At 40.7% G+C, this 27,828-nt stretch overlaps 1 protein-coding gene across 4 annotated transcripts in view; it reads right to left on the bottom strand.

Moving 5' to 3' along the window:
• Window positions 1–27,828, bottom strand: part of CCDC148 (coiled-coil domain containing 148) — a 111,676-nt gene that overhangs the window by 66,805 nt on the left and 17,043 nt on the right. For 3 of the 4 annotated variants that reach the window (XM_035132036.3, XM_035132025.3, XM_060280036.2), the window contains exons 2-8: window positions 10,140–10,202; window positions 9,059–9,180; window positions 3,865–3,968; window positions 2,383–2,456; window positions 1,119–1,273; window positions 637–732; window positions 360–541 (exon numbers count right to left, since the gene is read on the bottom strand). In XM_035132036.3, coding sequence (XP_034987927.1) covers window positions 360–541; window positions 637–732; window positions 1,119–1,273; window positions 2,383–2,456; window positions 3,865–3,968; window positions 9,059–9,180; window positions 10,140–10,194 — 788 coding nt within the window. In that variant the 5' untranslated portion in view covers window positions 10,195–10,202. Of the gene's footprint in view, window positions 1–359; window positions 542–636; window positions 733–1,118; window positions 1,274–2,382; window positions 2,457–3,864; window positions 3,969–9,058; window positions 9,181–10,139; window positions 10,203–19,161; window positions 19,238–27,828 lie in introns of those variants that run through there. The other variant, XM_060280034.2, reaches the window with a different exon arrangement.

The following is a 27,828-nucleotide window of genomic DNA, read 5'->3' as shown; positions in this document are numbered from 1 at the left end:
TAAAATAGTAATAATAATAATTTCAGTATGAATTAGCATATTTACAAAAGCGGGTGTGGAATGAAAGCATTGCATTCATAGCAAACACAAAGGGATTTATCACAGACCATACTTCTGGTGATTTAACCCTCTTGAATATTTCGCTTATTGTTTGAGACAAGGCATTTTAGAAAGAGACAGTTCTCTCAGCTGTGCAAACAGTTACTGACTATTTAATCCCCTAGAGCTGGGCAGAAAGTCAACTATGCATTGTGTTGAACAAAAGAAAAGTAATGTAAATGCGACCCCCCTATCAGAAGACTTCAATACCCAAACCTTTTGCCTAGCCCTTGAAGAAACACAACATCAGATTCTATTACCTTGATATGACTTTTAAGTCTTGATCAATCTCTTGGAACTTCAACCAATATTCATCTGCCAGTTTGTGAAATTCTGTCAACACTGAAGCCTTCAAATCAGGATACGGGCATTCCAAGGCCAATAACTGTGGTGGAATCTCGCAAAAAAGTGCAGGCCTCTCTTCTGAAGAACATGCCAATGCCTACAATAAAAATCAGAAGTCATTAACCAGTAAATTTGGTAGAGTTCTTGTTCATGCAATAAAATTCAAACAAATGAATGTCTTCATATTCTTACTTCATTGGTGCATTCTTCAAGCTCTCGTTCCAAAGCTTCTTTCTCCAGGTTAAGTTTTTTCAAAACTACTTTCTGTTGTTCCTTCACAAATGCAACCTGATTTTGTGAAATATTGTGATATAAAAGCATCATTGTGGCTGGCATTTCTCACTACTTCATACATTCCATTTTTATTCTCCCACCAACCCACTTCAATAAGCTCAGGAAGCTTCTCCCCACCAGCTTTATCTTCACCGTGAGGATCTGCCTCACTTGCCATGCAGATCAGGCTGTGTGTGTTTATATGACTGGCCCAAGGTCAGCTACTGAGCTTTCTGGCAGTGTGGGGATCTGAAGCTGGCCCTCCCAAGGCCCCAGGCCAACACTCTAGCCACCATCCAGACTGGCTCTCCCCAATGGCATAATTCTGTTTAACAGGTTCTGCATTCCTATCTGCAGAACAAGAAAATATGGACATAGGTGACACAAGCAAACAAACAAACCTGTTCCAACACTGCATCTGGGTTAAATTGATATTCTGGGCTTTGGTGGTTGGCCTGCCATTCCAACAGGCGGTACCTTAAATCTTCCCTAAGCTGCCAAATAGGTTGTACTGTGTTTGCTTGGAATGTTTCCAGATCCTTTGACAACTGATACTCTACAATAAATTAAATACAAATTAGGAATGTTGCTTGTGTTTAAGACAATTAATTATTTGTGTGCCTTTTCCAGCAAATTAATTATCTTAATTAAAAAACAACAACAGGCTTGTCAAATAATAAAACAGAGTGAGCACAGTATTCCTGCCTATCCATCTCCTTTTGGTAATCCTGCGGATGGCCATTGGAGGAGGACTCCATCACTCAAAGCTTGTCCAAGTCTCTGTTTGCCACACCGCTTTTCCCCAGGAAAAACAATGGCTGACTGATGAATTGAACCAAATGGCAATTGGGTTTTTTGCAGATTGCTGCTTGTTCTGATTCAGTGGTAAAGAGAGTGTTTTCCAGGGGCATGCTGTGGGGTAAACACAAAACTACTCGGACCCATGCACGGCTGCCGACTTCCAACCCACCAAAGCGAAAGAAATAGCTTGTGTGCACACGCAAGCGTCATTTCCGGTGTACTTCCGGGTCGGAGGAGGCTTCTGCACATGCACACAAGCTATTTCCGGTGCTTTCCAGGTTGGGAGTGTGCCAGAAATAGCGTTTGTGCATGCGCATGGGCACGCACAGCCGCGCGCTCCCCCACCCTCCGGCCCGCCACACAATTGGCGCGGCGGGCATCCGGCCCAAAGCCGGGTACGTTTGGGGACCCCTGCTTTAGTGAGATTTCTGGATTGTAGGAGGTTGGACTAGATAACCCTCAGGATCCCTTCCAACTCTATAATTCTATGATTCTATGAGAAACAGCACTAGAGATGTAGTTTCCCTTAGTTTTTGGCTCGCCTACCCTCTCAACTCCACAGTTATGAGTAACCCAGCCAGATGGGCAGGGTATTAATAATAATAATAATAATTTGTTGTTGTTATTATTATTATTATTATTATTATTATTAAAAAAGACATCTCATCACAGCCAGGGTTTGTTTTCTTCTGTCCAAGCAAAAGCACCCAGGATGACAAACTGAATGGGTTTGGAGGTGACAAAACCTTCCATCTCATAATATTAAGTTACATTATTCATGTGCAATTTTACTTTGAATCCATCAGCATATAAATATTTATAAAGACCTGGCTTAATCAAGAAATAATATGAGAAAGTACTTACTGAAGCCCCACAAGTCCAAAAGCCATTCACTTCCTTCATCAAAGAAGTTTTGTAGTTCAGATTCTAGTTTTTTCCTAAAATGAAGAATTTTGGTTCAGACAGACTCATTTCCTGCATATCCACAGACCAAACAGAAGAAAAAAAGCCAAGGCCAGTCATTCACTTAAATGCAACTTCAAGAAAGTGAACTGAAATATTCACCAATGGATTCCCAGGAACTAGAATAGTATTTCTCAAGTGAAACAGTTCATTTAGTCCACCTAAAATGTTTTCAGTACACTATTTCCAGTGCCAATACCACTTTTTGTACACTGTATCCACCCCCAAAGTTCTCTTTCTCCCTTATTCTTTGAATTGTTTTGGGGTGGGGGCTGATTTATTTCTAGGCCTTATGCCTTCGCCTTACGCCTTGGCCATAATGCTTCTTCTGTATTCACTCCCCATTTTGCTATGCCTTTCGTACACCAGAATCCTGGTACAAAATGCAACAAACCCATATTTGACTCAATCTGGGCCCCTATTGCCAGGTGCACATCTATATTTCATCCTAGTATCTAACTCCTAACTTCTCACATCTAGTATCTTCACTTGTCCTGTATCAACTACCCAGCTTCAACCTCCTGGCTGAAATGGAAGAACATTACCACCTTCTCGCATCCTCTAGCGCCTCCTTTCTTGCCTCGGTACTGAATCAGACCATCCAAAGATTCAATCTAGGTTGTGAAAAGCCTTGTCTGTGCTCAAGTTCCCTTACATGACTTATCAAAAGATGTGTAGGAGCAGTTATAGGACTGAAATGTCAAGGATCCTGTCTCTCTCCTGAACAATATGTTTTGGGAGCAATACAATCTTCTGGCTTATGTTCACTTTCTAGGCTTTTCTGCTCCCCGTCCCACCATAAATCAGTTTTGTTCTCTAGAAGTCTCTTCAGGTGGGAAATCTATCTATAGCCTACTACTATGAACTGCAAGAAGTCTCACTTCCTAGTTCTCAGAATGACCTCGGCCAGCCCAATCTGCTGCTGCAATTTCCAGCACCAACCTGTGCTCAAGTCCATTCTCATATACTGGTGACCCTGTCCTTCGGAAGCATAACATGCTACCCAGGTCCCTCCTTCTCCAAAAGTCATTTCCACTTTTCTGGCTCCTCACAATATCACAGGAACATCGCTGTGGTTGCAGCATTCTATTGCTCTCAATAGTGGTAGACTATTTGCTACAGCAGCCATCCTGTCTCCGTACGCCAATATGTGGTGTCAATCCATTTACTGTCCAGAAGTGGTATGCAAATCAGATCTTCCATCTCCCCTCCCCTACTAATTCTGACATGACAAGATATTTCCATTTGGTATGTTTTCAGAAGGCTAAAATTCACCAACCATTATATGCTCAATTATCTTTTAACAGATACCTGTTAAGCTATGCCTGCTGCACCTTAGCCTTGTACTATCAATTTCTGAATTGCTTGATCAAACTTCCTTACCGGCTTCTATGCAGTCTTTTGTGCTCTGGCCACCACGCTTGGTTATGCCGCTTCTGCAGCATTTGTTCTTTGTTGATTTTTGAAGCGTGTTCAGTCTTTTTAATCTAGGTAGAATTTTTTTATTTAAATATAAGTATAATAAATTTATAATTTTATATAAATATAATATGAGTTCTGCGGCCCTCTAAAATTGTTTCTTCAAAGACAAGGCTCTGGTTGCTCCTGTAGGTCAATGGCTCATGAATAATCAGAACCACAGTTAAATTAAAAGGAAATTTGTTCTAGAAACAAAGGCCATTTATACACTGCCCCACTCTACCTCATGCTGTACCAGCTGCTGCTCTCAGCTTTGCAAATCCAGCCACCAGCTGCCATTCAAGTGTAACACAAAACTCACAAATGTTAGTAATCTAGTCCACTATTTATGTGTAGAAACCAAGAAAGTAATAAGTTACCTGTTCACTCACCACCAATTTATGTTTATTTCAAAGAAAGCCAAAATATTATTTTTAAAGTGCCTATAAATATACCAACACGGTATGTCTTCCAACCAAACACCTAGAACAGTGTAACAAAACAAAACCCAGCAAGTAACCAATAACTAAGCGGTCATGGGTTATAACAGCCTTATCCAACCTTGAGCATTCCAAAGGTTTTGGACTACAGCTCCCATCATCCCTGACTATTGGTCATGATGCCTGGGGCTGATGGGAGTTTTAAGGTCAACATCATCTTTGGGCACCAGGTTGGGGAAAGCTGGCTTAAATATTTCCAGCTTTTCTTTTGGCTCAAATCAAATCAAAACTATAAATCGGGATCCCATCTATAAATTTGCACTTTGACATTTACTGCATGTTAATGGTATAAGTGTGGTTCTGCTGTTTAAACCAAAACCACTGCTTATAATTATTATTATCTAGTTATCTGTTTTATTCCTCTCTTCCTTGGAAATTTATTTTTTGATATTTTATTATATTATGCCAGCTCCTTTCCCCTTGGAAACATCATGTGGAAGCATGTTACTCGGGAAATATGTGGTAATGCATTTGGCATTCAGACCTGTCTATGGGGTGGGAAGCACCATGTAGAGATTGTGCAAAGCTCCCCAAACCATTGCCTTCTACCCAGGAACTTCCTGCAGTGCTGATTTGGCAATTCAGCTATAAAGCAGAAACACAACTCCTCTGCTGGGATCTTTGTGTCCATGCTAAAAGTATGTTCTGCTTTGGCACAAGGATTCTCAGTGTGCTGACGCTGCTGATCTTTCATGCAGACTGTAATGTCTCTGTCTGTAGAGCCGGCAGGGAGGGGATCAGTGACAACTTGCAAGGGAAACAGCGTGAACTGGCATGAGTACTAGAGCTAATTGCAGCAGCCATTGGGAGATGCTTATGGGGACAGCGAAAACACATCCAGTCCTGCACGATATATGCACTTTACAGCTTAAGTAACAAACAGAGCATCTGCAGAAATGACACATTCCAGTTCCAACAAAAGTAGTGTGATGTCATTATTTTCCCCATGGGGGGAAATATTTAGAGCTCTCCATTATCACTGCGACTTGACTATTGCTCTCTCTCTTTTCTATTGCTCTCTCTCTCTTTTCTATACTTCCATGGTTGCTTTAAAATGACACACTCCTTAAAAAAACAACCAGGCACATTTCCCCCCCTACAGCATATGATCCTAGGACTAGCATTATTGTCCTCACACTGGCTGACTAGATGCCTATGGGAAATTCACAAGCAGGATTTGAGGGCAATAATTCTCTTCCACTCGTGATTCATGGCAACTCTTACTCAGAGGTATACAATCTTGGGACACAGTTACATGACTGGCAAAGGCCAAGAACTATGAATGGAAACAGGAAAATACTGTACAATTTGAAGTGTGTCCCTCACCATAGCTCATTCTCTCATCCCACTGGCTAATGCAGAAGAAAAACAGAAAGGCCTAGAAATATGGGGGTATTCTTAAAAAGCCTTCCTAAAGAAGCAGGTATCTGGACACAAATGTTGCCTCTAGCTCCTTCTTTTCTTGCATGTATGAATCAAAAATAATATGTACTTTGCCCCTGCAAGCACAAAACCAACAGAGCCAGCAAATTAAAGTTTCCAGGAAATGGCTTTAGCACACTTACAAAAAAACAAACAGCACTGATGGGGTCAGCGCCATGAAGCACGGTTGCCCATGACGTGCCAGAGACATTTTGGGAGAGACACCATGTGTTTGTTTACTTATTTCAAAAAGCTTTTGATAAAGCCCCTCACCAAAAACTCCAGAGTAAGCTTAGCAGCCATAAAATAAGCGGACAGTTACAGATTAAAGAACAGAAAGCAGAGAATGGTAATAATTTGTCAGTTCTCACAATGGAAGGCCTCTGCTTTTTAACTTGTTCATACATTATCTGGAGTTGGGGCAAGAATTGAGGTGGCCATCTTTGCTAGTGTAAGAGTAGCAAGAACAAAAAAATTGTGAGGATCTCCAAAAGGATCTCTTCATACTGAGTGAATGGGTATTATACTCAATCGAAACAAGTGAAAAGTGATTCAGATGGGGGCAAAAAATCCTAACTTCATATACACACTTCTGTGGTCTGAAGTGGCAGTGACTGACCAGGGAAGAGATTTTGGAATCATGGCAGATCATCCAATGAAAATGTCAGCCAGTGTGCAGCAGCTGTGAAAATGGCACATTCCATAGTAGGGATCAGTAGGAAAGGGATTGAAAATAAAACTGCCAATATCATAATACTGTTATACAAACATATTGTGCAGTTGGAATACTGTTTACAGTTCTGGTTGCCACACTTCAGAAAGGCTTTTGCAGATCTAGAAAAAGTTCAGAAATCAGAATGGTTCTGAGGCAGAAACAAATCAGCAACTGGGGCTTAGTTTACAATAACAGTGAGCAGGTGTAAAAGATTATGCATCATGTGCAGAAAATGGACAGAGGAAGTTTTTCTCCCTCTCTCATAGTATGAGAACCAGGGGACAACTAATGAAGCTGAATGGTGCAAAATTCAGAACAGGCAAAAGAGTACTTTTTCACAAAGCACATGGAATATTCCCCCACCAGTTGTAGTGATAACCACCAATTTAGATGGCTTAAAAATATGTTTAGACAAAGTCACAGAAGAGAATGCTATTGATAGCTACTAGCTATGAACAGTGTTCGAACCTCTCATTGTTCTAGGTGCAGCTTGCGACAACGAATTTCATTAGCGAGAGCAGTTTCTGAGCTCTGGGTGCAGTACTGTGCCTAAGATTTCAGATTAAAACTGCAGAGTGGAAGGAAAGGAGGACCTTTTTCTGCCTCCCCACTTCCAGCTACTCTCTGAAGACTGGAGAGGAGACCCACTTAAGAATATTGGTGGGGTGGGCAGGGGAAGGAACAGACCATGTGAAAAACGAACATAATGTTTTAGCTGCAGTTCATTCACTTTCAGCTTTGCATTCTTGTTATTTAAAAAAAAACACCGTCTAGACATTCCGTTGTTGTGCCCATAACCTAGGTTTAAGGTGCAATTTAGCTCCTAGCTTTTATATCTCAGTTTCTAACACTGGCTATGAAACCTATGTACTGCCTTCAGTATCAGAGTAAGTTTGACTCTATATACCGCTTGCTGAGGAACACAAGTGGGGAGAGGGCTGTTGCACTCAGGTCCTGTTTGCAGTCTTCCCATAAGTAGCTGGTTGACCAGCTTGTGAACAGGATGCTGGGCTAGGTGGGACTCTTCTTATGTTCATATTTCTATCAATTATTTTTACTCTACGACTCAAAAAGTCTTTTCCTGCTCTAACAGCTAACACAGCACCCTCTTAGCAAGCGGGAAGAACCACCTAACTGTAACCCACACATTTTCAAAACCATTGGCATACTCTTAAAAAAAAAGCCACAATTTTGCTGCAGCATATGAAGTCCCTGGGCCAGCCAAGCAGCTCCAGTCTGCAGATTCCCTCTTTCCTAAACCATTCCCAGCACCTACACAGATGTTTGAATGTATTTTGTGCTGTATTGGGACCACCAAAACTGTTGCTATGATGGGATGGTCCTAACATCGGAGGTGTGAGAGTATCTGCTGTGCTTGTAAGACTGTCAGACTTACACTGGCAACCTTGAACCACATTTTTATGTGGCCAGATACCCGGGTACTACGATGGTGACTCACTATTGGGGTAGGGAATGGAAAACCTGTGAGGGATGGAGAATGGAGCAGTGTACCCTGCAAAAGTTCATGGCCAGCTGACAGAAATCCTGAACAGAAGCACTGCACCCTGCAACCATTTGTTGCAGGTCCCACCTGTATGGAAAATACTACAGAATAAAATCAGCTAACAGGGAAATTCTGTACACGTTGACTCAGAACCAAGCCATTTTGAGTTCAACAGAGCTTCCTCCCAAGTTAAGTGTATATAAGATTGCCATCTAAATGTAATGTTTGTGTTCAAAGCAACTCATGAGAACACTGTTCATTTTTCCTTCGGCTATTTGTTCTATTTATAAGAATGATGGTGAATAATTTCACCACCCTAGCCATTATGCTCTGCTGTTGCTACAGTTTAATACAAGGCAGGATCCCATAAGGATGGGAATGTATCTGGTCTGTCAAGGCCTTTCCCCCTGCCCAAGCCTTGTGGGCTACCACCACTTATTAATCGGCTTTGTAAAACCAGTCAAAAAACAGTTTTGCAATTTGCTACTTCCCTGATCACCCAGGGAGAGTAGCAACTGTTCCCAGGTGAGCTGCTGGGTGACAAAATACCCCTCATGCTATTATAGAGCCTTAGATCTAGCCCCCATAGCATTGGGCTTAGCAGCTCTTTGCTAGTATTAAGAGACAGAAACCCTTTCATAGCAGAAGACAACAATGACTAAATCTGTACTATTGCAGCTTTAGATTTAGCACTAAGCCAAACCATAAACACAATGTGTGGCTGCTCAAATCATGTCCACCTCACTCCTGTAAACTAGCCATGAGAGGTAAACTTGGTCCCTTTGCAGTTAGCCATTTAACAGTTAATTCTGCTACCCAATATCTAGCCATCATTATTCACTTTATATATTTTTTCAGTACCTTTACTTATGGACAGCAGAATCTCCTTGTGCATACATCAACCACCAGCTCCTATGACACTTTCCCCCTCAACATCTAAAGTTGCATTCTACATCCATCAGAAATCACAACACTTACCTTTAACAGGATGTTAGCAGATTCCAATTTCTTGGCTTCAGTCATTGCAAGTAGCTGCTCGTAGTCAACAGGTTTATACTTGGAACTCTTAAGGCCATTTTTCATACGAACCACCAAACCTTCTAGTTTAAGCATAAAACAATTCAAACATAAATAAAGTCTCCAGCCGTTATGTGTTTTGAAACACAATGAGAACAAAAGAACTTTCTTTTTTAAAAAACAAAGTTACTCCATTGCAATTATAACAAAACATGAATAGGAAAGACAACACATGACACTTTTTGTTTTTTTCTGAAAAATACAAATAAATATTTCATGCAAGCCACTGTCTCAGTGACCCAATACTTGAACTGAAGTGCCAGGCCTGTGAAGCTAGAGAAATATCAACACTCACCTAAGGAATGAACTGTTACATATTATAGTTCATATACATCTATATCAGTTCAAGGCTTGCAGGCTCAGTATGGACCTCTGCTTGCATGAGGGGAAAACCTAACAGCCATTTGGGTCACTTAGACAGTGGCTTGCATACTTAACTATCTGTTAATTAGAATGTAAAGAATATAGGAAGCTGCCTTATGCTGAATCAGATCTTTGGTCCATCAAGCTCACTACTGTTTACACTGACTAGCAATGACTTTTCCGGATTTCAGGTATGGTTCTCTCCCAACCCTACTTGTAGATGCTGGGGATGGAACCTGGGACCTTCTGCATGCAAAGCAGATGCTGTACACCTAAACTATGGTCCTTCCACTGCTAAACGTTGCAAGAACAGGACTCCTGCCAAACCCCATGATGCCTCTGTTCATCACAGAGAGAAAGAGAGACTGACTGCTGCCACTGTGGGAAGCAAGTATCCACCCACAAAAGTAGAAACAACTTAATCAAGCAATGTCAGATAAGTTTCCTATAAACCAGAGCACAGAATTATAGGATAAATCTCATAAACCATGGACTCCACATAAACTCTATGTAATACCGGTAATCTCTGTGTAACTACTACAGCTGACTAATACTGAGCAAGGCAAGCTGTGACACAAACAATGGAAATGGAACATTGAAATGGATTTTTAAAGTCTACCTATATCGCTACTCCTGGGAGAGGTAGTAAATCCTCGAAGGGCCCTTCCACTCATCTTAACACCTGTTGAACAAAAAGCAAATTATTTATAAGACTGGGAAAATACTTTAGAAAGAGAGAGTCACATTCAAGTGTTTTTTGTATAGGGGCTTCTTTGTCTAGTGCGTTCCCTGTTCATAAAATTCCACTTTGCTCATCATATGAAATGGATTCTAAGGACAAGTAACAAGTATTACAGCAGCCATGTATATATTTTTTAAGGATAAAGCTTATAAAAGTCCAATCAAAGGTAATATTATACTTGCATAATAAAGAGCTGTTTGTTTTAAAATGACTTTCAGTTTGATTCTACTAATATTTCCCGGGCCACAACTCCCACTGAATCCAGAAAGCCATACAGTGGTGCCTCGCTAGACGAAATTAATTTGTTCCACGGGTCTTTTCTTATAGCGAAAAATTCATCTAGCGAATCCCATAGGAATGCATTGAAATTTTTTTGAAATTTTTTTTGCCCATAGGAACGCATTAATTGAATTTCAATGCATTCCTATGGGAAACCGCGATTCGCTAGACGAATTTTTCGTAAAACGCATTCGTCTAGCGAGGTAACCTCTGCTCAAAAAATCCTTTCGTTAAGCAGAAATTTCGTTAAGCAGGGCATTTGTTAAGCGAGGCACCACTGTACTCCCAAGTACATGTGCATACATTCACAACCCTAGTAGCCATGTGGGAATCAAATACTGTGAAGCACAGTAATTTGCACTGATGTTACAATCCAATGCTAAATAAAAGCTACTTATAAAGCTACTTGCACTTGCAAGGAAGCAAGAATGTAAACAAAAGTTTCTCATATCTCATGCTACTAAGGCTATACCACCAACCAGAGACTACTTTCTGCTTGTGGATTTATGAATCTGGGTTTTCTTCAGCTGGATGTGTAGGCGAAACATTGGGTCAAATAATGGTCTGGATGAGGGCTAATAAACTGATCCTTAATCCAGACCAAACAGATACACACCTGGTCAGGAGAGATATTGATGTAACTGAGATTAAGCTGGTTTTGAATGAGGGAGCACTCCTCTTGAAAATCAGTTTGGGAGTGCTCCCGAATCTGGCTTTGCCTCTGGATGTCCAGAGAGTAGCTGTGGCCAAGGGTGTCTATGCAGCTTAGGCTGGTTATTTACCAGCTATTCCCATTCCTAAGAAGATAGATCTAGCCAGAATAACTCATTCATTCACTACACCCAGGTTGTATTACTACACCCTGCCTTTGAAGAGTCTTCAGAACCTTCAGTTTGTACAAAATGCAGCAGCAATGATGCTGGTAGGCATTTGACCATGGGAACATATTGGTCCTCTTCTGTAACAATTTGTTTGCGGATACAATTTTAAGTACTAAAGATTAACCTGTGAAGCCCTATAGGAAATGCATCAGGACTACCTGGAGACAGTCTTCCTGTCTACCAGCCTATTCACTCCCTGAGTTTTACCAGAGAACCCCATCACCAAGTCCTGCCCGGGGCTTAGGCACAATTGGCTGGAACAAGAGAGAGGGCATCCTCAGATTGTGGAATGCGTTATCCCTTGGGCCCCCTTTCTTACTCCCTCTCAACCTATTAGTTTAAAATTCCAGGATATGGCAAGCGTGTAGAAGAGTCAGGCAGACCTTTGTTTTATGTGCCAAGTCCATTTCCATTTTTATGATCTTTTGTTTTTAATTGTTGTAGCTATCCTCAAGCAATGCAAACATAATGGAATGGTGGGGTGTATAACGGTATTTCCTAAAATAAACCATACATTCACTTGTCCATGATTAACTGAAATCAGTGGGGCTTACTGCACTACAGGACTGTATGTACTATAAATGCCATACATTTTGGAACTGAAACTTGAATCAATGCATTTAAAGAGTATGGTCACAATAAACCCCAAACATGTTTGTTTTTTTGCAATTATCTAAATTGCTGGCTTTTGTACATAATATTCTCTAATAACTACCTCTGATCCCACCTAGCTTTAAAAAAAAAATCTCACGTAGATAGTGCCAATGTAAAACAAAGAGAAAGTGACAACTCTCCCACATGCTACAAGTAAAACCCTTATTTGCTAACAGCAAGCCTGCCAACTCCCCTAAAAGGAACAAGATCATATCTCATCTGCATTTGCTAATATATTTAAATAAGCTTTATAGCAAATTCCTCATTGCCAAGGATAGAGACCGAACTAAAATTAATTAGCTGGATTTAGAAAAAAATAATCTTTGGTTAGGCTGGTTTAAAGCTGGCCAGATGGCAAACGGGACCCATTATAATTCTGCAAGTTTAAAGGTTGAGCCAATGAAACAGATGTTCTGTGCTGCTCTATTGTAGGTCATCCTTTATATGCTAATAAGAATATTCAAATATAAAATCTGTGCAATAATTAAATCTTAACTCTACTCAAAACCAACTTTAAATCCCATTTGGATGGGAAAGAGCACAAAGCGACCTCAGAATTCCTTAGAAAGATTAGATGTGAAACGTGTCACACACTCGTGTCTTTCTGCTAGTTTGTCTTTCTTTGCTAGTTGGCAAGCTCCTCACCGACAATGTAACAATAGATGGCTTGCTGTTGACTTGTGTAGATACATTATCCAGTCCTTAGCTGGCGGCAGGAAGAGGAAATTCCAACAGGAAACCTTAAAGGAGTGCTCCCTCACCTGAGTGTTGACCATATTCAGAGTAATTTTTAAAATACCTTGATTGTCACTAAGCATTGCACAAGTATTTTGTGTAAAGAATATGGGTTTTGCTTTCACAGAGAGCTGTGTCGGAGTACAGTGGTACCTCGGTTTACAAACACAATTGGTTCTGGAAGTCTGTACTTAACCTGAAGCGAACTTTCCCATTGAAAGTAATGGAAAGTGGATTAATCTGTTCCAGACGGGTCCGTGGAGTACTCAACCTGAAGCGTACTTAACCCAAGGTATGAGTGTAATTGGTTCCGGAAGTCTGTACTTAACCTGAAGCATACTTAACCTGAAGTGAACTTTCCCATTGAAAGTAATGGAAAGTGGATTAATCCATTCCAGACAGGTCCGAAGAGTACTTAAACTGAAAATACTCAAGCCGAGGCGTACTTAAACCGAGGTATGACTGTAACCTCTATGCTTACAGCAGCATGGGTAGCTGAGTGACAGGCCTGTGATTCAACAATTCAGACATGAAAAGCGGTTCACACTCTTATTAAGTCATGTGACAAAACCAATGGGCAGTATAAATGAAGTTGTTCCATTTGCAAAATGACTTGTGGCTGGTGGCTGCGCAACAGAACTTTCCCTCCCTTGCCTCCTCAGCACACTCCCTGAAGGTGTTCTAGGGATTTTGCCAAGTCTGCCGAGCAGATTGGGGGGGGGGGCATGGGGAAGCGCAGGAAGAGAGAAAGTAGGGGGAGGTCTATGAGCATAAGGACTTCTGTTTGTGCAATGGAACTACTCTGACAGATCCTGGTGAACACTTTCAATGGTTTTTAAAGTCCCTATTAGCAGGGCTTTTTTCACCAGAACTCAGTTCTAGCACCTCTCAGAGGAGCACCATTACGTCATAAGAGAACAAGGGAGGTGTTCATGGTGAGCACCTCTTTTTCTAGATAAATAGCACTGCCTATTAGGAACAAGTTCTCATTATATCAGAGCATCAAACCAGAACTACATGATATGGAGGGTTCATAGATGCTACTAGAAGCACTAGCCCCTGTCTACGTTCCTTCCTTTGTAACATATAATACTGCATAACACATGGCATGACAGCACCACTGAGAGTTCACCCACGAAAAGCTGCAACCACTGAGAAAGTTGAAAGAGAAACAAGCAGCGTAATGTCACCATGTCGGGAATTCGGACAGGACAGAGGAAGTAGTACTACAGGGTGTTGTTTCTGGCAGAAGCCAACATAAAAGGAAAATACTGTATGACTAAAACATGGTCTTTCACTGTGAGCTGCAATCATGATACAGTGCTGTAAGACAAATAAGATAAATAAAGCTGTTTAAGAGGACCATCACTGAAATGCAGCTGGCAAATTTAATTTGGAATTTTGTAAGCATGTGCTTGTGATTCTATATGTAGTATATGTCTGTATAATTCTGGCTGGATTAAAGAATAAATATGCAATACAATGGAACCTCGGTTTTCAAATGTAATCCATTCCGGAAGACCATTTGACTTCTGAAACATTTGAAAACCAAGGCGCAAAGGGCGGTCTGCAAATTTACAGAGAAAATTGAGAAAAATACAGTGGTACCTCAGCGGAAGCCGTTCAACTTCTGAGGTGCGTTTGAAAATGGAAGCATTTACTTCTGGGTTTTTGGCATTTGAGTTCCGATACGTTAGTCAACGGAGACGTTCGAAAACCGAGGTACCACTGTATAGGAAATAGAATACTACAAGTGGGACTTGCAACATAAAGTGACAGTGTGGTGTGGTCCTGCTTATGATTCCAACTGCCAAGCCATGCCTTCTGTCAGGATATTTCCGTTTAGTTCCTTCAACCCAGTTTTGCCACGTATTTCCCTGCCCCTCCTATAAGATACAATCAACATTCTGGGGCCAAGGAACATGCTTAGTTTGCACTTATCTATTTTTAGATTTTTGCCCTCATAGAACTCTTCGATTTTTTTCTACTTCTGAAAACACTGGGTTTCCCCCAAGCATGCTGACACCTCCCTTTTGCTTCTCATTGGTCCCATTTTGGTTACATAGCCATCAAAACTCAGCATCTCCATTTCCACTTACTGCACAAGGGCTGTCAACCTAGCACCCATGAAGGCCTTCATAGGTACACCTAGTGGCCCCAGACTCTGAGCTTTACTTTTTTTAAAAAAGTCTCTAACTCTATAAAGGTAAAAAAGGTAAAGAACGCCTGGACGGTTAAGTTCAGTCAAAGGCGACTATGGGGTTGCAGCACTCATCTTGCTTTCAGGCGGAGGGAGCCAGCGTTTGTCCATACACAGCTTTCCGGGTCATGTGGCCAGCATGACTAAACTGCTTCTGGAGCAACGGAACACCGTGACGGAAACCAGAGCGCACAGAAATGCTGTTTACCTTCCTGCCACACCATTATCTATTTATCTACTTGCACTGGTGTGCTTTCGAACTGCGAGGTTGGCAGGAGCTGGGACAGAGCAATGGGAGCTCACCCCGTTGCGGGGATTTGAACCACTGACCTTCTGATCGGCAAGCCCAAGAGGCTCAGTCGTTTAGACCACGGCACCACCCGCGTCCCGCATTATTCTATAAAGTTATTCTATGATTCTATGAAGCGAAATGTACTCTTCTAAGTAATTTATGTGAAATAAGCCAGTATGGTTGCTCCTTCCTGTCTGTGTTTTTAGCCAATATGTGAAATGAGAGCCATGACTGATGAGAGAGTTATTTGGACACGAGACAATGGGTCTCCCTCGCCTTTAATGCATTTTTCCTGCTTCTGTCTTATTTTCTGGGCAAAAATTAAACAGGTTAAGACTTTTCTCACATTGTTATGGGGAAAGTTTTACCATGACTGCACTCTCTCTCGTTTTGCAGTATGCCCTACTCCACCAATGGCTGCCATTTTGTGTCATGTCACACTCCCAGCACTCCCTCATCATTCAAAAGGGCCCTCTGGCATATGTGATCTCTAGAGAGAGAAAAGTTTAATTGCTGGATTTTAATTAGTGTATGGAAGTGAGAGCTGGACCATAAAGAAGGCTGATCGCCGAAGAATTGATGCTTTTGAATTATGATGATGGAGTCCCATGGACTGCAAGAAGATCAAAACAATCCATTCTTAAGGAAATCAGCTCTGAGTGCTCACTGGAAGGACAGATCCTGAAGCTGAGGCTCCAATACTTTGGCCACCTTATGAGAAGAGAAGACTCCCGGGAAAAGACCCTGATGTTGGGAAATATTGAGGGCACAAGGAGAAGGGGACGACAGAGGACGAGATGGTTGGACAGTGTTCTCGAAGCTACTAACATGAGTCTGACCAAACTGCGGGAGGCAGTGAAAGACAGGAGTGTCTGGCGTGCTCCGGTCCATGGGGTCACAAAGAGTCGGACACGACTAAACAACAAAAATTAGTGCTATCATAATACATTTTGTATTTCAATGATCAGCGAAAACAATTTTGTTTCAAACTTTGGCTGCTGACTTTGAATTTAGTTATTTCAACCCATGTGTGTACGTGCAGCTTTAAACACCGTATGTATACATATTGGAACCCCGATTGGACCAGAGTTACCACGGATGTACATCTGGGTATGCCAATCCTCATTTTACTTATTTGCTGGAGGAAACAGCAGAACAGAAGAACAGAACTGGAGTGCATGCAGCAGATACGTTTGTCACAATAAATGTGGAACTGAGCAAATACTTTCAGGAATTCACCTAAAACATTTTCCTTCCACAAAACAGTTCTTGGTACTGACAGTGAATGGGTTTTCCCCATAAACTTGTGACAGTAATAACGTCCATATGAATTTTAGTTTTTTCCAATTAAGCAACTTGGAGTGGCTTATGGCAAAGCCAACCAAATACAACAATAATTCACACAGTCTCTCAATATATAACATATAAACCCATTTTTAATAATAAGCCTCCTCACCCTCCACTATAACACGTATAATCTTAATTGTAATTACAGCCATATAAGCATGGGATCATGTTTATAAATGACTTCTGTGCTTTGGGAAATGTCACCTTTTATTTTGTAATTTATCTCAAAGCTTGAAGAGACCTTTCCACACATAATGATTAACTTAACTGAGATGTTTAGAACATAAAGAATCTCCCTGATTTCTTATGAAAGAAACAAAGTTCCAGCACGTTTTACTTCTTTAGGTATTTTAAACCCATTGTAAAGAGTTAATTTATACCCAGTTCACCAACAGGACTGAATTCTCTGTTTTAGTCTCAACATGTTTGGTAATAGCTTTAAAGTACCTTTTGGCCCAGCATTAACATACTTTGTTCTTAAACTGTACTTATCTCTCTTCTTTGCAAGATATACTTGAAAGACCATTTTGCTCATAGTCCTAGTAATTTCTCCATTTATGGTACCAAATGTATTTTGCAATTTAATCCTTAAGCAATTCCTTGTAAAGCCCACACTGGCCACAACTTCATTGCAAAGAGTACTTCAGAGGAATTAACTTCTGGTCTGATACAATCTTAAGTAATGATGATTTCATTTAGAATTCACTAGCCTTAGCAAAGAGGCTATAATCATTATCACCAGAGTTCTATCCTACAGAAAACTCAAAACTGAATGAAATTTCATACTTAGCTTCTTTGGTTAGGTTAATCAGTATTAGAATTATTGGCTCTCGTTTTGGATTTTTAATAGACTACTGAAAATCTCACTGCTATACGAAAATGGTAGAAATAAAGGTCCGCTAACAAAAATCTGATCCATTGTTATTATGATATAAATTTGTACGAAAACTTGTTACCAATGCAATGAAAAAGTGCAATACAATCTCTTCTGAAATGCTAACAAGTTCTTACCTACCAAATGTATTTGTTAGGCTACCTTTACATATTAAATCTATCAGTATTTTCTCATATCACTTTAGTTAGGTACCTCATAATACACTATCCTGTTCATTTGCAATCAAGAGTGGGGAAAAAGATGGATTTTCATTGTATGCTTAGCATGATTTAGAGGTGACTGTAGTGCCTAGGAGAAGCTTTCAGATTCAAATCTAGTGCTGCAGGAGTTCTGAGCCAAATCCCTCTGACTCAAACAGTTGTCATAGGGCAAACAGAGGTTAAGCGAGCTCTCCTCTGACGCCAAGTCAGAGTAACAAGACACTTGTTAAAAATGCAGTAAAATGGCTACATTTTACATTAAGTAAAAATGAATATAATAGTGGAAATAACTTTAAAATGCATTATAGCAGGATAATGTGGTTGCAAAATGTGTTACAGCAGTCAAAACTACATACAAAAATGTGTTTACTAGTACATTTTTACCCCAAAAGGCATAAGAATTTTCTTGAGAATTTTTAAAAAAGAAAAATCATTTTTTGGTAGGAATGTGGAATTTAAGACTGGGAAAATGAGATGACAAGAGAACTGAAATTGACAGATTCTTCCATTCCTAGTAGGCTCAGGATGCTGGGAGTATCACACAAATACTTGAACTTATGGTGCAGTAGCTTATAAGGCATGAACATGGGGTTTAAAAATAAAAACCCGGTTTTAAAAAGGAACCTGTCCTATGAATAAGGCGCCCAGTTACCTCACATTCTGTTGTCTTAAAAGAAACCGAGTTCATGCAATCCAGACGGAAATGTGCAATTAAGCACTCACAGGTCAGAAAAGAAGCTAAATTTAAAAGAGACCAACAATCCACATACGCTTATATGTATAATATATGCATGGCGATGGCATTGTTGTAATTATTACTTTTCCCCTCAGAAACGACAGCCATAAAACAGCAGGGCAGGACACTGTGCTGCACATTGTCACTCTTGCATAAATTACAGCAACCTCATAAGCAGGGTCGGATATTAGACTGGCATACTGTACTACACATGAGTAACTTCACATGCGTGACCAAGTCCAATTAGCTAAAAGAAGATCGCCTCCGCTGAAAAAGACAAGCTGAGCAGTGAGTGGGCTACTTCATAGTTTTTTTTGGAGGGGGGGGGGTTTGCTTCAGTCTCTAAGCAATAAAACCCAACATTTAAAGAATAAATAAGACTCATTCAAAGCTTTCTCCAGCTACATCTAACAGACGAAAAGGAAGCAAGACCACTTATACAGTGCCCTAGATCAGGAATGAAGTAGGCATAAATGTAACACTTCAGTTGAACCTATGGCCAATGTTGCTATAAAGTAAAAAAGTAGCTGCAGATGTTGGCCTCCCAGCGGATACTCAAAAACAGGTGAGGTAGGTGGAGGGAAGTAAGTGTGGGAAATGTGACTGTGAATGTGTAGAGATCCCATGCATTGCTCTCAGCTGTGTTGTTATCTTTATGCTTAGAAACAAGAGGTTTTTACCTAATATGAAAGCTGTGACCTTAATAAGGACCTTGGGAGTGAGTCCCGTCTTTCCATCAGTCGAGTTTGCAGCAACAGGCACTGGAAACGACACAAAATAAGGGATAAAGCTGGTTTTACTTTCCATTCAGAAATTAAAACCTCCCAATAAAAACAACCTGGGTTTTACACAGGTTGAAGGCGAAAATGGAAGATGCAGGGGAAGGAAGGGGAGATTCCTATTTATTGTTTTACTGTGGAATCACAATCTCTGCAACAGAAACAGCTGCTTTCCTTTCTTTTTTTTTAAATTTATTTTTATTAAAGGTTTTCTCAGTTTACAAAGACATGGGCAGTGTCTCTCATAGCATTTTTACAGATCAGTTTCAATTGTTGAGACATTGGGGAGGAAAAGGGGGAGAGCGGTAGATAAGGGAAGGGGGTGGGGTAGTGTGACAATGTTTCTAGTTTACTTAAAGTGTGTTGGGGGGGGTTGTCAGCATCGGTTGTGCAGGTTCTTTGTTGTGCATTTGTTTTCCTTTGATGGTGAGAGTTGTTGGGGTTGGCCTAGGATATAGTTTTCTTTTGTGGTTGGCTGTGGTGGTCTGTTTTATGTGAGTAGGGTGGGTGGGTCAGGTTAGCCATATTGATTTGTATGCTGTTGGTGGATTTCTGTCGTTGTCTTGTTGCGCTGTGTATGTGATAAAGGGGAACCATACTGGGGTGAAGCCGTCTTCTTCTATTTGACCCCGTGTCAATTTCAACTTATTGGTTAATTTTTCTAATAGGGCTATTTCCCATACCGTCTGGTACCATTGGTCCATGTTTACTCCTGCCAGGTCTTTCCAGTGTCTGGTTATGGTGTTTCTGGTAGCTGAGAGTAAGTGGGTTATGAGTTCTTTGTGATGTAGGTGGGCATTATTGTCCTGGAAGATGTTTAGCAAGGCCAGTTCTGGGGTAAGTTCTAATGTTTGTTGGGTTATTTTACCTACTTCTCTTACGGTTGTTCTCCAGAATTGTTGGGCTTTGGGGCATTCCCACCACATGTGGAAATATGTGCCTGTTGATGTGCATCCTCTCCAGCATTTTGATGAGGTTCCTGGGCGTATTAGTGCTAGTTTTCGTGGTGTTAGGTACCACCTGTAGATGGTTTTCAGAGTGAGTTCTTTCCTTTTTGCTGATATGGATTTAAATGGGGGTGTAGACCACATTCTGGTCCATTGAGTGGGGTTGATTTCATAGCCTATATCTTCTTCCCATTGTTTTTTTATTGCGTCTGGGGAGTTTGTGGAATTTTGGAGCAGTATTTTATATATTGCAGATACCATCCCTTTGCCGTGACCCTTTGTCGTTAGAAGGAGGTTTTCAAAAGGTGTCAGGGGTCTTGTTGCTGCTGATTTTATTACTGGCTTGTTTAAGAGGGCATGTAATTGGTGTTGTGCTAACCAGGGTATTTGGGTGTCTTCTAGTTTATCCTGTATTTCTCGTGTTGTCAGAGGTATGTTATTTTTATAGAAGTCTGTTAGGCGATATAGGCCTTTGGTTTGCCAAGTTTTAGTTTGGATGTTTTGTGCTGCCTGGTGGAATAATGGATGGTAGACCAGGGGTAGTAGTGGGGATGTGGTTGGGGTTAGTTTGTCCGTTTCTGTTTTCCATGCTTTGAACATGGTTTGTGTGTACCTATTAAGTGTTGTGGGGATCCTTCTTAGTTTGTTTGGGAGGAATGGGTATGCTGTGGTGCTGATATTCTCAATTGTGTCTCTCTCTAAGTGTATCCATTGTTTTGTCTCATCTTCCAGTATATACGGGATTATATGTCGTATTTGATTGGCCCTGTAATATGTTTCTATGTTAGGGATTCCCCATCCTCCTTGTGAGGTGGGGAGGTGCAGGTATTTGGTGCTTATTCTTGGTTTTTTATGTGAGAAGATGAAGGACTGCAGTTTTCTCTGCCATCTGCGGAGTTGAATTGGGGGGATCCAGACTGGGAGGGTTTGGAATAAGTAGGTTAATTTTGGGAGGGTGATCATTTTGATCATTGCTATTTTATCTGAGAGGGTGAAATTCATGTTGTCCCATCTCTTCAGGTCTTTGTTTATTTGTCGCCACAAGGGTTTATAGTTGTGTAGGTATAATTTGTTGAGATTTTTGGTTATTTGTACCCCTAGGTATCTGAACTTGGTGTGGCAGAGTTTTATTTTGGTGATATTAGTGAGTTCTTTCTGGGTGTGGGGAGGAGTGTTGAAGCACATGGCTTCTGATTTCGCAAAGTTTACTCGCAGGCCTGACACCGTTGCGAATGTGTTGAGTAGCTGCTTTCCTTTCTAAGGAAAAGTAGCAGTACTTAAAGCATGCTTTTTTAAAAAAAAAAGGGGGGGGTAGTCAATGCGCTTTATAGCTTGACCCATAGTAGACTGGCAATTGTGCGAGAAATAATTTTCCCCCTTTGTCTTAATCTGGGATGTTATCTCAACAAAAGTTTCCGTGCAGGTGTGGGTGGGTGCGCATGCGTACACACACACACACAATATTTAGATCAGTATAAACTGTAATATTGACCTAACCAGAGAAACCCCTGGAAGCTCCAGAGAAAAAGCCAAACTATATAATCAGCAAAGTGTAGCATGCAGCTCTTACTGAACTATACCACTTCAGATTCACAGCCGAACACTTCACTTCTGTTTTAATATGATGGGTTTCGTTGTTATAGGTGGATTGCTCTAGTGCTATCCTAAGACATTCTGAGAACAGAAACACTGAAAAGGTGGGGTGCAAATTCATGAATAAAGAGCACAATATTCTGCACATATTGTATGTGGGAGAAGGTTTCAAGCCAGGGAGGGTTTTTTTTTTTAAGTATATACAGTGGGACCTTGGTTTAAGAACAGCTTAGTTTATGAACAACTTGGATTAAGAACGCTCCAAACCCAGAAGTAGGTGTTTTGGTTTATGAACTTTGCCTTGGAATAAGAACATGTTCCGCTTCCTGTTGACTGTGTTCCATTTGTAAATTGAGTCCCCCCGCTGCTATGGGAAAGCACGCCTTGGCTTAAGAACGCTTTGGTTTAAGAATGGACTTCCGGAATGGATTAAGTTCGTAAACCAAGGTACCACTGTATACACAACTCTCCCCCCTCACCTGATGTGTGGAGTGTTATAGCGCAGCAAGATTTGTATTATGTGATTCTGCTGGCTGTTTAGCCATGCAATTTTCTAAATCACGATTTGCTGACAATTTGCCACTATCATACAATTATTGGGGGGAGGGGCGGTCTGGCAGTATCATCATAAGCAATTCTCTTAGTGAGTGATGAATAGATCTGCATATTGCAAATGCATCTCTACTTCAAAATGTCAAAACACTTTTAATATACTTTTATTCACTTAATCCCAGGCTTCCTTTTTACAAGATCCAGGGAGAATAGACATTTTAGCTCGCTGCAAGAAAGAAAAAAAGTATAAGCATGTCTCATGGCACTTTAAAGACTAATATAGTGTGCCATCAGCTTTCATGGGTCAGAGCTTATACTACAATATTGACAATCCGCATTTCAGGGCAGTGAAAAGTTTCAAGGGGCAGCACATCCTGGGTGTGTAAAATATATATTTTACAAGCAGAGCATAGTAGAAACAAATATATACTCCTACAACAGATCACATATTCACTACCTCTGAACCAGAGTGCCAGAAACAGCTCCAATGCTTAACAGTATCCAACCTAGGGTGACGCACATCTCCAGACTACGTCCCTCAATTTCATTCCCCCTAAAGTCAAACTTGGCTATAAACTGTTTCACTGTGTCCCCCACCAGCAGCTCTGGGGGGCATCACATTCAAAAGGCTAGAAACAAAAAAGAAACATTGAAGTTCTTTTGTCAAATCCCTAATCCCCACCAGACAATATTTTAGCAAAACCAAAGTGACAGACTCATTCATCATAATCAGAGATGGGCTGAGCTCAAAACAAGTTATCTGTTAGCCTTTAAAGAGCTGCAAAACACTTAGTTGTTTTTGCTTGTCAGAACAAACCTGAGGTGGAGGCAAAATGGTTGTAAATGCAGCTTAGCATGCCAATTGTCTTCAGCAATTTTGGAATTATTGTTTAAGATTAAGGTATACTGGCACCCCAGCCCTACCCCTTCCTTTGCCTACAGCAAAACTGGTGCTTTGTCACATCTTTTAGCTAAATGCAACATTAAAACTTCACTAAAGTATTAAAGCATTAAATGATTCTCCAAAGAAGCGTTAACAAACAGTTTGTCCTTGACTCCTATTTAATCTTCAATAATGAGAAAGTGTAACATAACAAATGGTGAACAAAGCAAAATCAATTTGATTTCTATTTTCAGGTTGATACACATCTAAAAAAAGAATACTGTGATGGTGTTCAGAGTCCCAGCTTGAAGGCTTCATTTCAAACTCAAGGGGTGGAAGCAACTTATAATAAAAATGTCACCCATTTAGATAATGAGTCTCCCTGTAACCCAGCATAAGTGAACTTCTGGTCCAAGAGGCTGATCCAGCTAACTCAGGCTTTTCAAAAGGCCCACCAGCCCCTAAACCAATTTACTAGTGCCATCAATGATGGTATCAGCACAGAGGAGCAGATCAGAGCATTCAGGAAACAGCAAGAAACACTCCAAGCTGTTCTGATGTTCCCTCAAGTGCTAGCAAAAGCCAAATACTTAGGAAGCATGACAGCAGACTTGAATGGTCCTTCCTGTTTCCTGAGAATGCCTATTTCCTGAGTTGAGAGGTTTAAACCTCTCTCTATCCAGCCCAATGCCATGATGGGAAGGATACCCAGCACCCAACTCCTGCTCTTCTAGTGATCCACAAATCAGCAAAGAAGTGGGAGGAGCTTCTGTATGTCATGTGGTGTGTGTGTGTGTGTGTGCGTGCTGAAATGCATCCCTTAGAGGGCAATGAAGCATTCGGACCAATGTACATTAGCTGCTCCTGCTGCAACCCAATGCAGAATCTAGAATTTGAATGCAGATCTGAAAAGAGTCCACCTTCCACATTCTGAAAGGTTTATTAGAGGGCGTGTTCTGAAGAACTTGAGAAAGAGTAAAATAGTAAAGGGACAGCTAAAATTATTTGGGATTAACTACTCACTTTTCTCTTAACTAGTCACTCTCCTAATAACTATTTATATACCTGACACTGCCTCTTTTAGGCCTTCGGAGTATAATAATTCTTTCTAGGTAGCTGAGGGAGAAAAAGAATCTAGGGAATTGATAGCCACCTGGGAAGGACAGCTTACAAATACAAAGGATAAAAATAAAACCAGACACCGAACAGGAGAACACAGAAACGTATGTGCTGCCAAATTAACCATATTGATTCTCATTGTGACCATGTTTTTTCTAGGGACAGTAAGAATATTGCTCCCTCACAGCTGAATTTATTTAGGGTGTGTTATTATTTTATTTCATCTATTTAATATATGTTTATCCTGCCTTTCTACTGTATGTGTACAATGTGGCTTACAGCAGAGAAATTTTAAAAACAAAACATTAAAATAATTATAGATTTATTTTAAAAAAACATACAAAACTTTAAGTAGCCACAGTTATTTAAAAAGTCATGAAACTAGCAGATGGTGATAACATCAGAGAGAAGCTCAGAAAAATAAAATAGTATTTGCCTGGATAAAAAACTAGGAAGGTCTGTGAGTATGTCTAGGGAAGGCGTTCCAGAAAAAGCATGCTATCACAGGAAAGGCTCTGTCCCACCCAGACTGTTTGTTGCCAGCCTAGCTGTGCATGTGGAGGCAGGTGAAAAATCTTCCGAAGAATACATAAGTGACCAGCCAGGTTCGCCTGGAACAAGGTATCTTTATAGATTTAGAACTTTATAGGGGAAGAAACTCCAACACCTGGAAACAAATTGGAAGCCAATGCAAATCCTTGGATAAACTAGTCACTATGTCTCATGTCACTTGAAGTTTCCAAACCTTTTCCAGAGACAGCCCCACATATAATGAATTCATGATTACTGTAACCAGTACATGGGTAGTAATGATGAAGTCATCCTTTTCCAAGAAAGGGCAGAGCTCCTGTACCAGGCAAAATTAGTAAGAAGGCACTTTTTGCAACAGGTGCCCCTCAGGCAACCATTATAAAGGCTGAACCTAAAAGTACCTTGAGCATATTGCACCCATAGCATTCTTGAATTAATATCAGCACCTGTGTGTCTGTGTGTAATAATGTTTTTGTCCGAGTTGGCATGTGTCCTCATCTTTTTAATATATAGACATTTCCTGCTGGTTATACAAGTGCAAACTTGTACAGGCTTTCTGAAAGTGTGTGTGCTTGCTGCTAAACTATGCTAAAAATCCATTGCTATTTTTCATTCTTTAGTCTTTCCAGCTCAATCCTAATCATAGATTATCAGAAAGATGACCCCCTGATTTCAATAGGTCATACTAAAAAGTAGGCCTTAAATGGGTCTTAAGGTGAGGTCATGACACATTTATGGTGGCTACGTTTTTAAAAGGTATGGTTTGTTTGTTTTTAATAGCTGGAATCAACAATACTATTTGGGAGTATATTCTCATGATATATGGAGAATATACATAAAGATGCAAAAGGCACATATAACTCAAATACGCAATGAACTGTTTACTTTCAAACTATGGATGGAATTTAACATGACACTATTCTGAATGTTCCATTTGTGCAAGCCTAACAACTTGCTAGACAGAATGACCCTTGCCTCTGCCGCCTTCTGCGCCCTGTTTTGCGTGTCCTCCAAATTCTACCTGTGGTGCAATGGATTAATGCATCAGGTTGGTGGTTCGAGCCCACCCAGGGACAGCTGTAGGCAGGATCCCTGTACTGCAGGGGGTTGGATTAAAAGACCCTTGGAGTCCCTTCCAACTCTACAGTTCTCTATTATTCAAATCTGAGCCATTTGGGGGGGGTTGTATGTGGAAAACCCTGTTGTGCAATAGAATGAATAGGTTGAATTTTGCCCTATAATTTTGGCATGTGGGGGTGGTACAGCCTTATCTTCAATTGCTCCTTGAACATTCCCTACAGGATACTGTTGCCAATATTGAGTTCTTCGGATTAAACCAAGTATAAATGAATTAATTCATATCTGTAATCTGAAGTAAGAACTACTAAAGTGTTTTGCTGTTTTCTAAAACTTACTAGGCCAGCTTGCTGGAAGGTTGTGGAAGAAGAGATGAGGAAAAACAAAAACAGAAGCAGCACAGCTCTTGGTCAAAACTTAAGCACAGTGTTTAACCTTCAGTTCCTTTTGGTTCCAAATGCACTAAAGGCAGAAGGCTGAACTGGGCTAAACTGGATGGATTCTGTCAGGGGATTGTTGCAGCTACTCCCGAGTAAAGACGCTCCAGTCCGTTCTGTCTTTAAGGGTTTTATTGTGCATACTGTTTACAGTGCAGAGCTAGCAGAAAACATGACCTCCTAGTCACTCGCAGAATCCGGCAATGGCGCTCTTCTGCTCCTGGGCCAGCATAATAGCTTGGGCACCCTGAAACGCCGCCCTCTAAACCTGTGTTTGGGCGCGCGCCTCAATTTGGGCGCCGGAAGTAGCTGTGTTCCCTCTTCCACTTGTTGGCCAGAGCAGTGCAGGGGCTCTGATACCTCGCTGAGCCTTCCCTCCTCCCTTCCGCTTCCTCCTGACCCGCTGCTACCGCTCTCGCTGGGCAAAGTGCTGGTCAGGATGATGGGGGGAGGCTCCCTGTAGGGAGTCCCCCTGACAGATTCCTTATAGGGTTTTAAAATTATGCAACACACTTTGCCTGTGAGCATGATCAAGCAATCTCTGAAATAAAAAAGGAATATTTCACATTAGCTTGTGGGGGTGAGGACGGGATCAGATTACCCAGTTTCAATCACTGTATGCCAGATTTCCATGGCAATACATTAAAGTAAAGAGTGACCTCACTGCAAGTTGTCTCTACGACTGAATAATATGCCATTCTAAAATATCACTTTAGGGCTAAACAGGAATTAAACTGGGTTGGGAATAGAAGGCAAGTAGTTTTTAATATCCTTTAATATAATGTTTAATTTGATAGCTTATTATACTTAACAGAAAATGAAAAGAGTATATAATATTAAAAGTGTAATTTGTAAAGGAGGGGTGATACTAATCCTAATACAGTATCACATTAATTTAATACTGTGCATCTTGTAAAGTTGCAAGCCACTGCTACTATGAATCTCATCTATGTAGTACTGTACTGTATGGCCATTATTAGACCACTTGACCAACTACTTAGTAGGTCAGCACCACATCTTCACCCTATTGTTTACTCACAAGCATTTGATGTTGCATGGTGAGCAGTAACTTTTTCATAGGGCCTGAGGAAAAATAGATCCAGTAGATTAAAATGAATTCTCTTGCATTTGCATGATTCTACATGTCCCCCCCTCCATAACAACAGTATCAAAATACTTTGGCAGACTGCGCAATAAAAATCAAAGATCCCATGCATGCAAACACCACAAAAACATTTATCCAAGGCATGAATCCTCATGGACACAGGATGGCCATAAAAAGGAAAACAAAACTACCAACAAATTGCAGAGCATATATGTGGACAAAGAGATGAACTGTGACATGATTGGGATGTGAGAATCCATAGCAGAAATTATGATAATTCATACAAATCCGTGTTTTTGTACCATGGCAGGGCTGAAAACACCA

The sequence above is a fragment of the Zootoca vivipara genome, chromosome 1 (genome assembly GCF_965207765.1).
Source record: "Zootoca vivipara chromosome 1, rZooViv2.hap1.1, whole genome shotgun sequence".
Classification (NCBI taxonomy): Eukaryota; Metazoa; Chordata; class Lepidosauria; order Squamata; family Lacertidae; genus Zootoca; species Zootoca vivipara.
The sequence above is the reverse complement of the archived record's forward strand: the minus strand, read 5'-3'. Positions and strand labels throughout refer to the sequence as shown.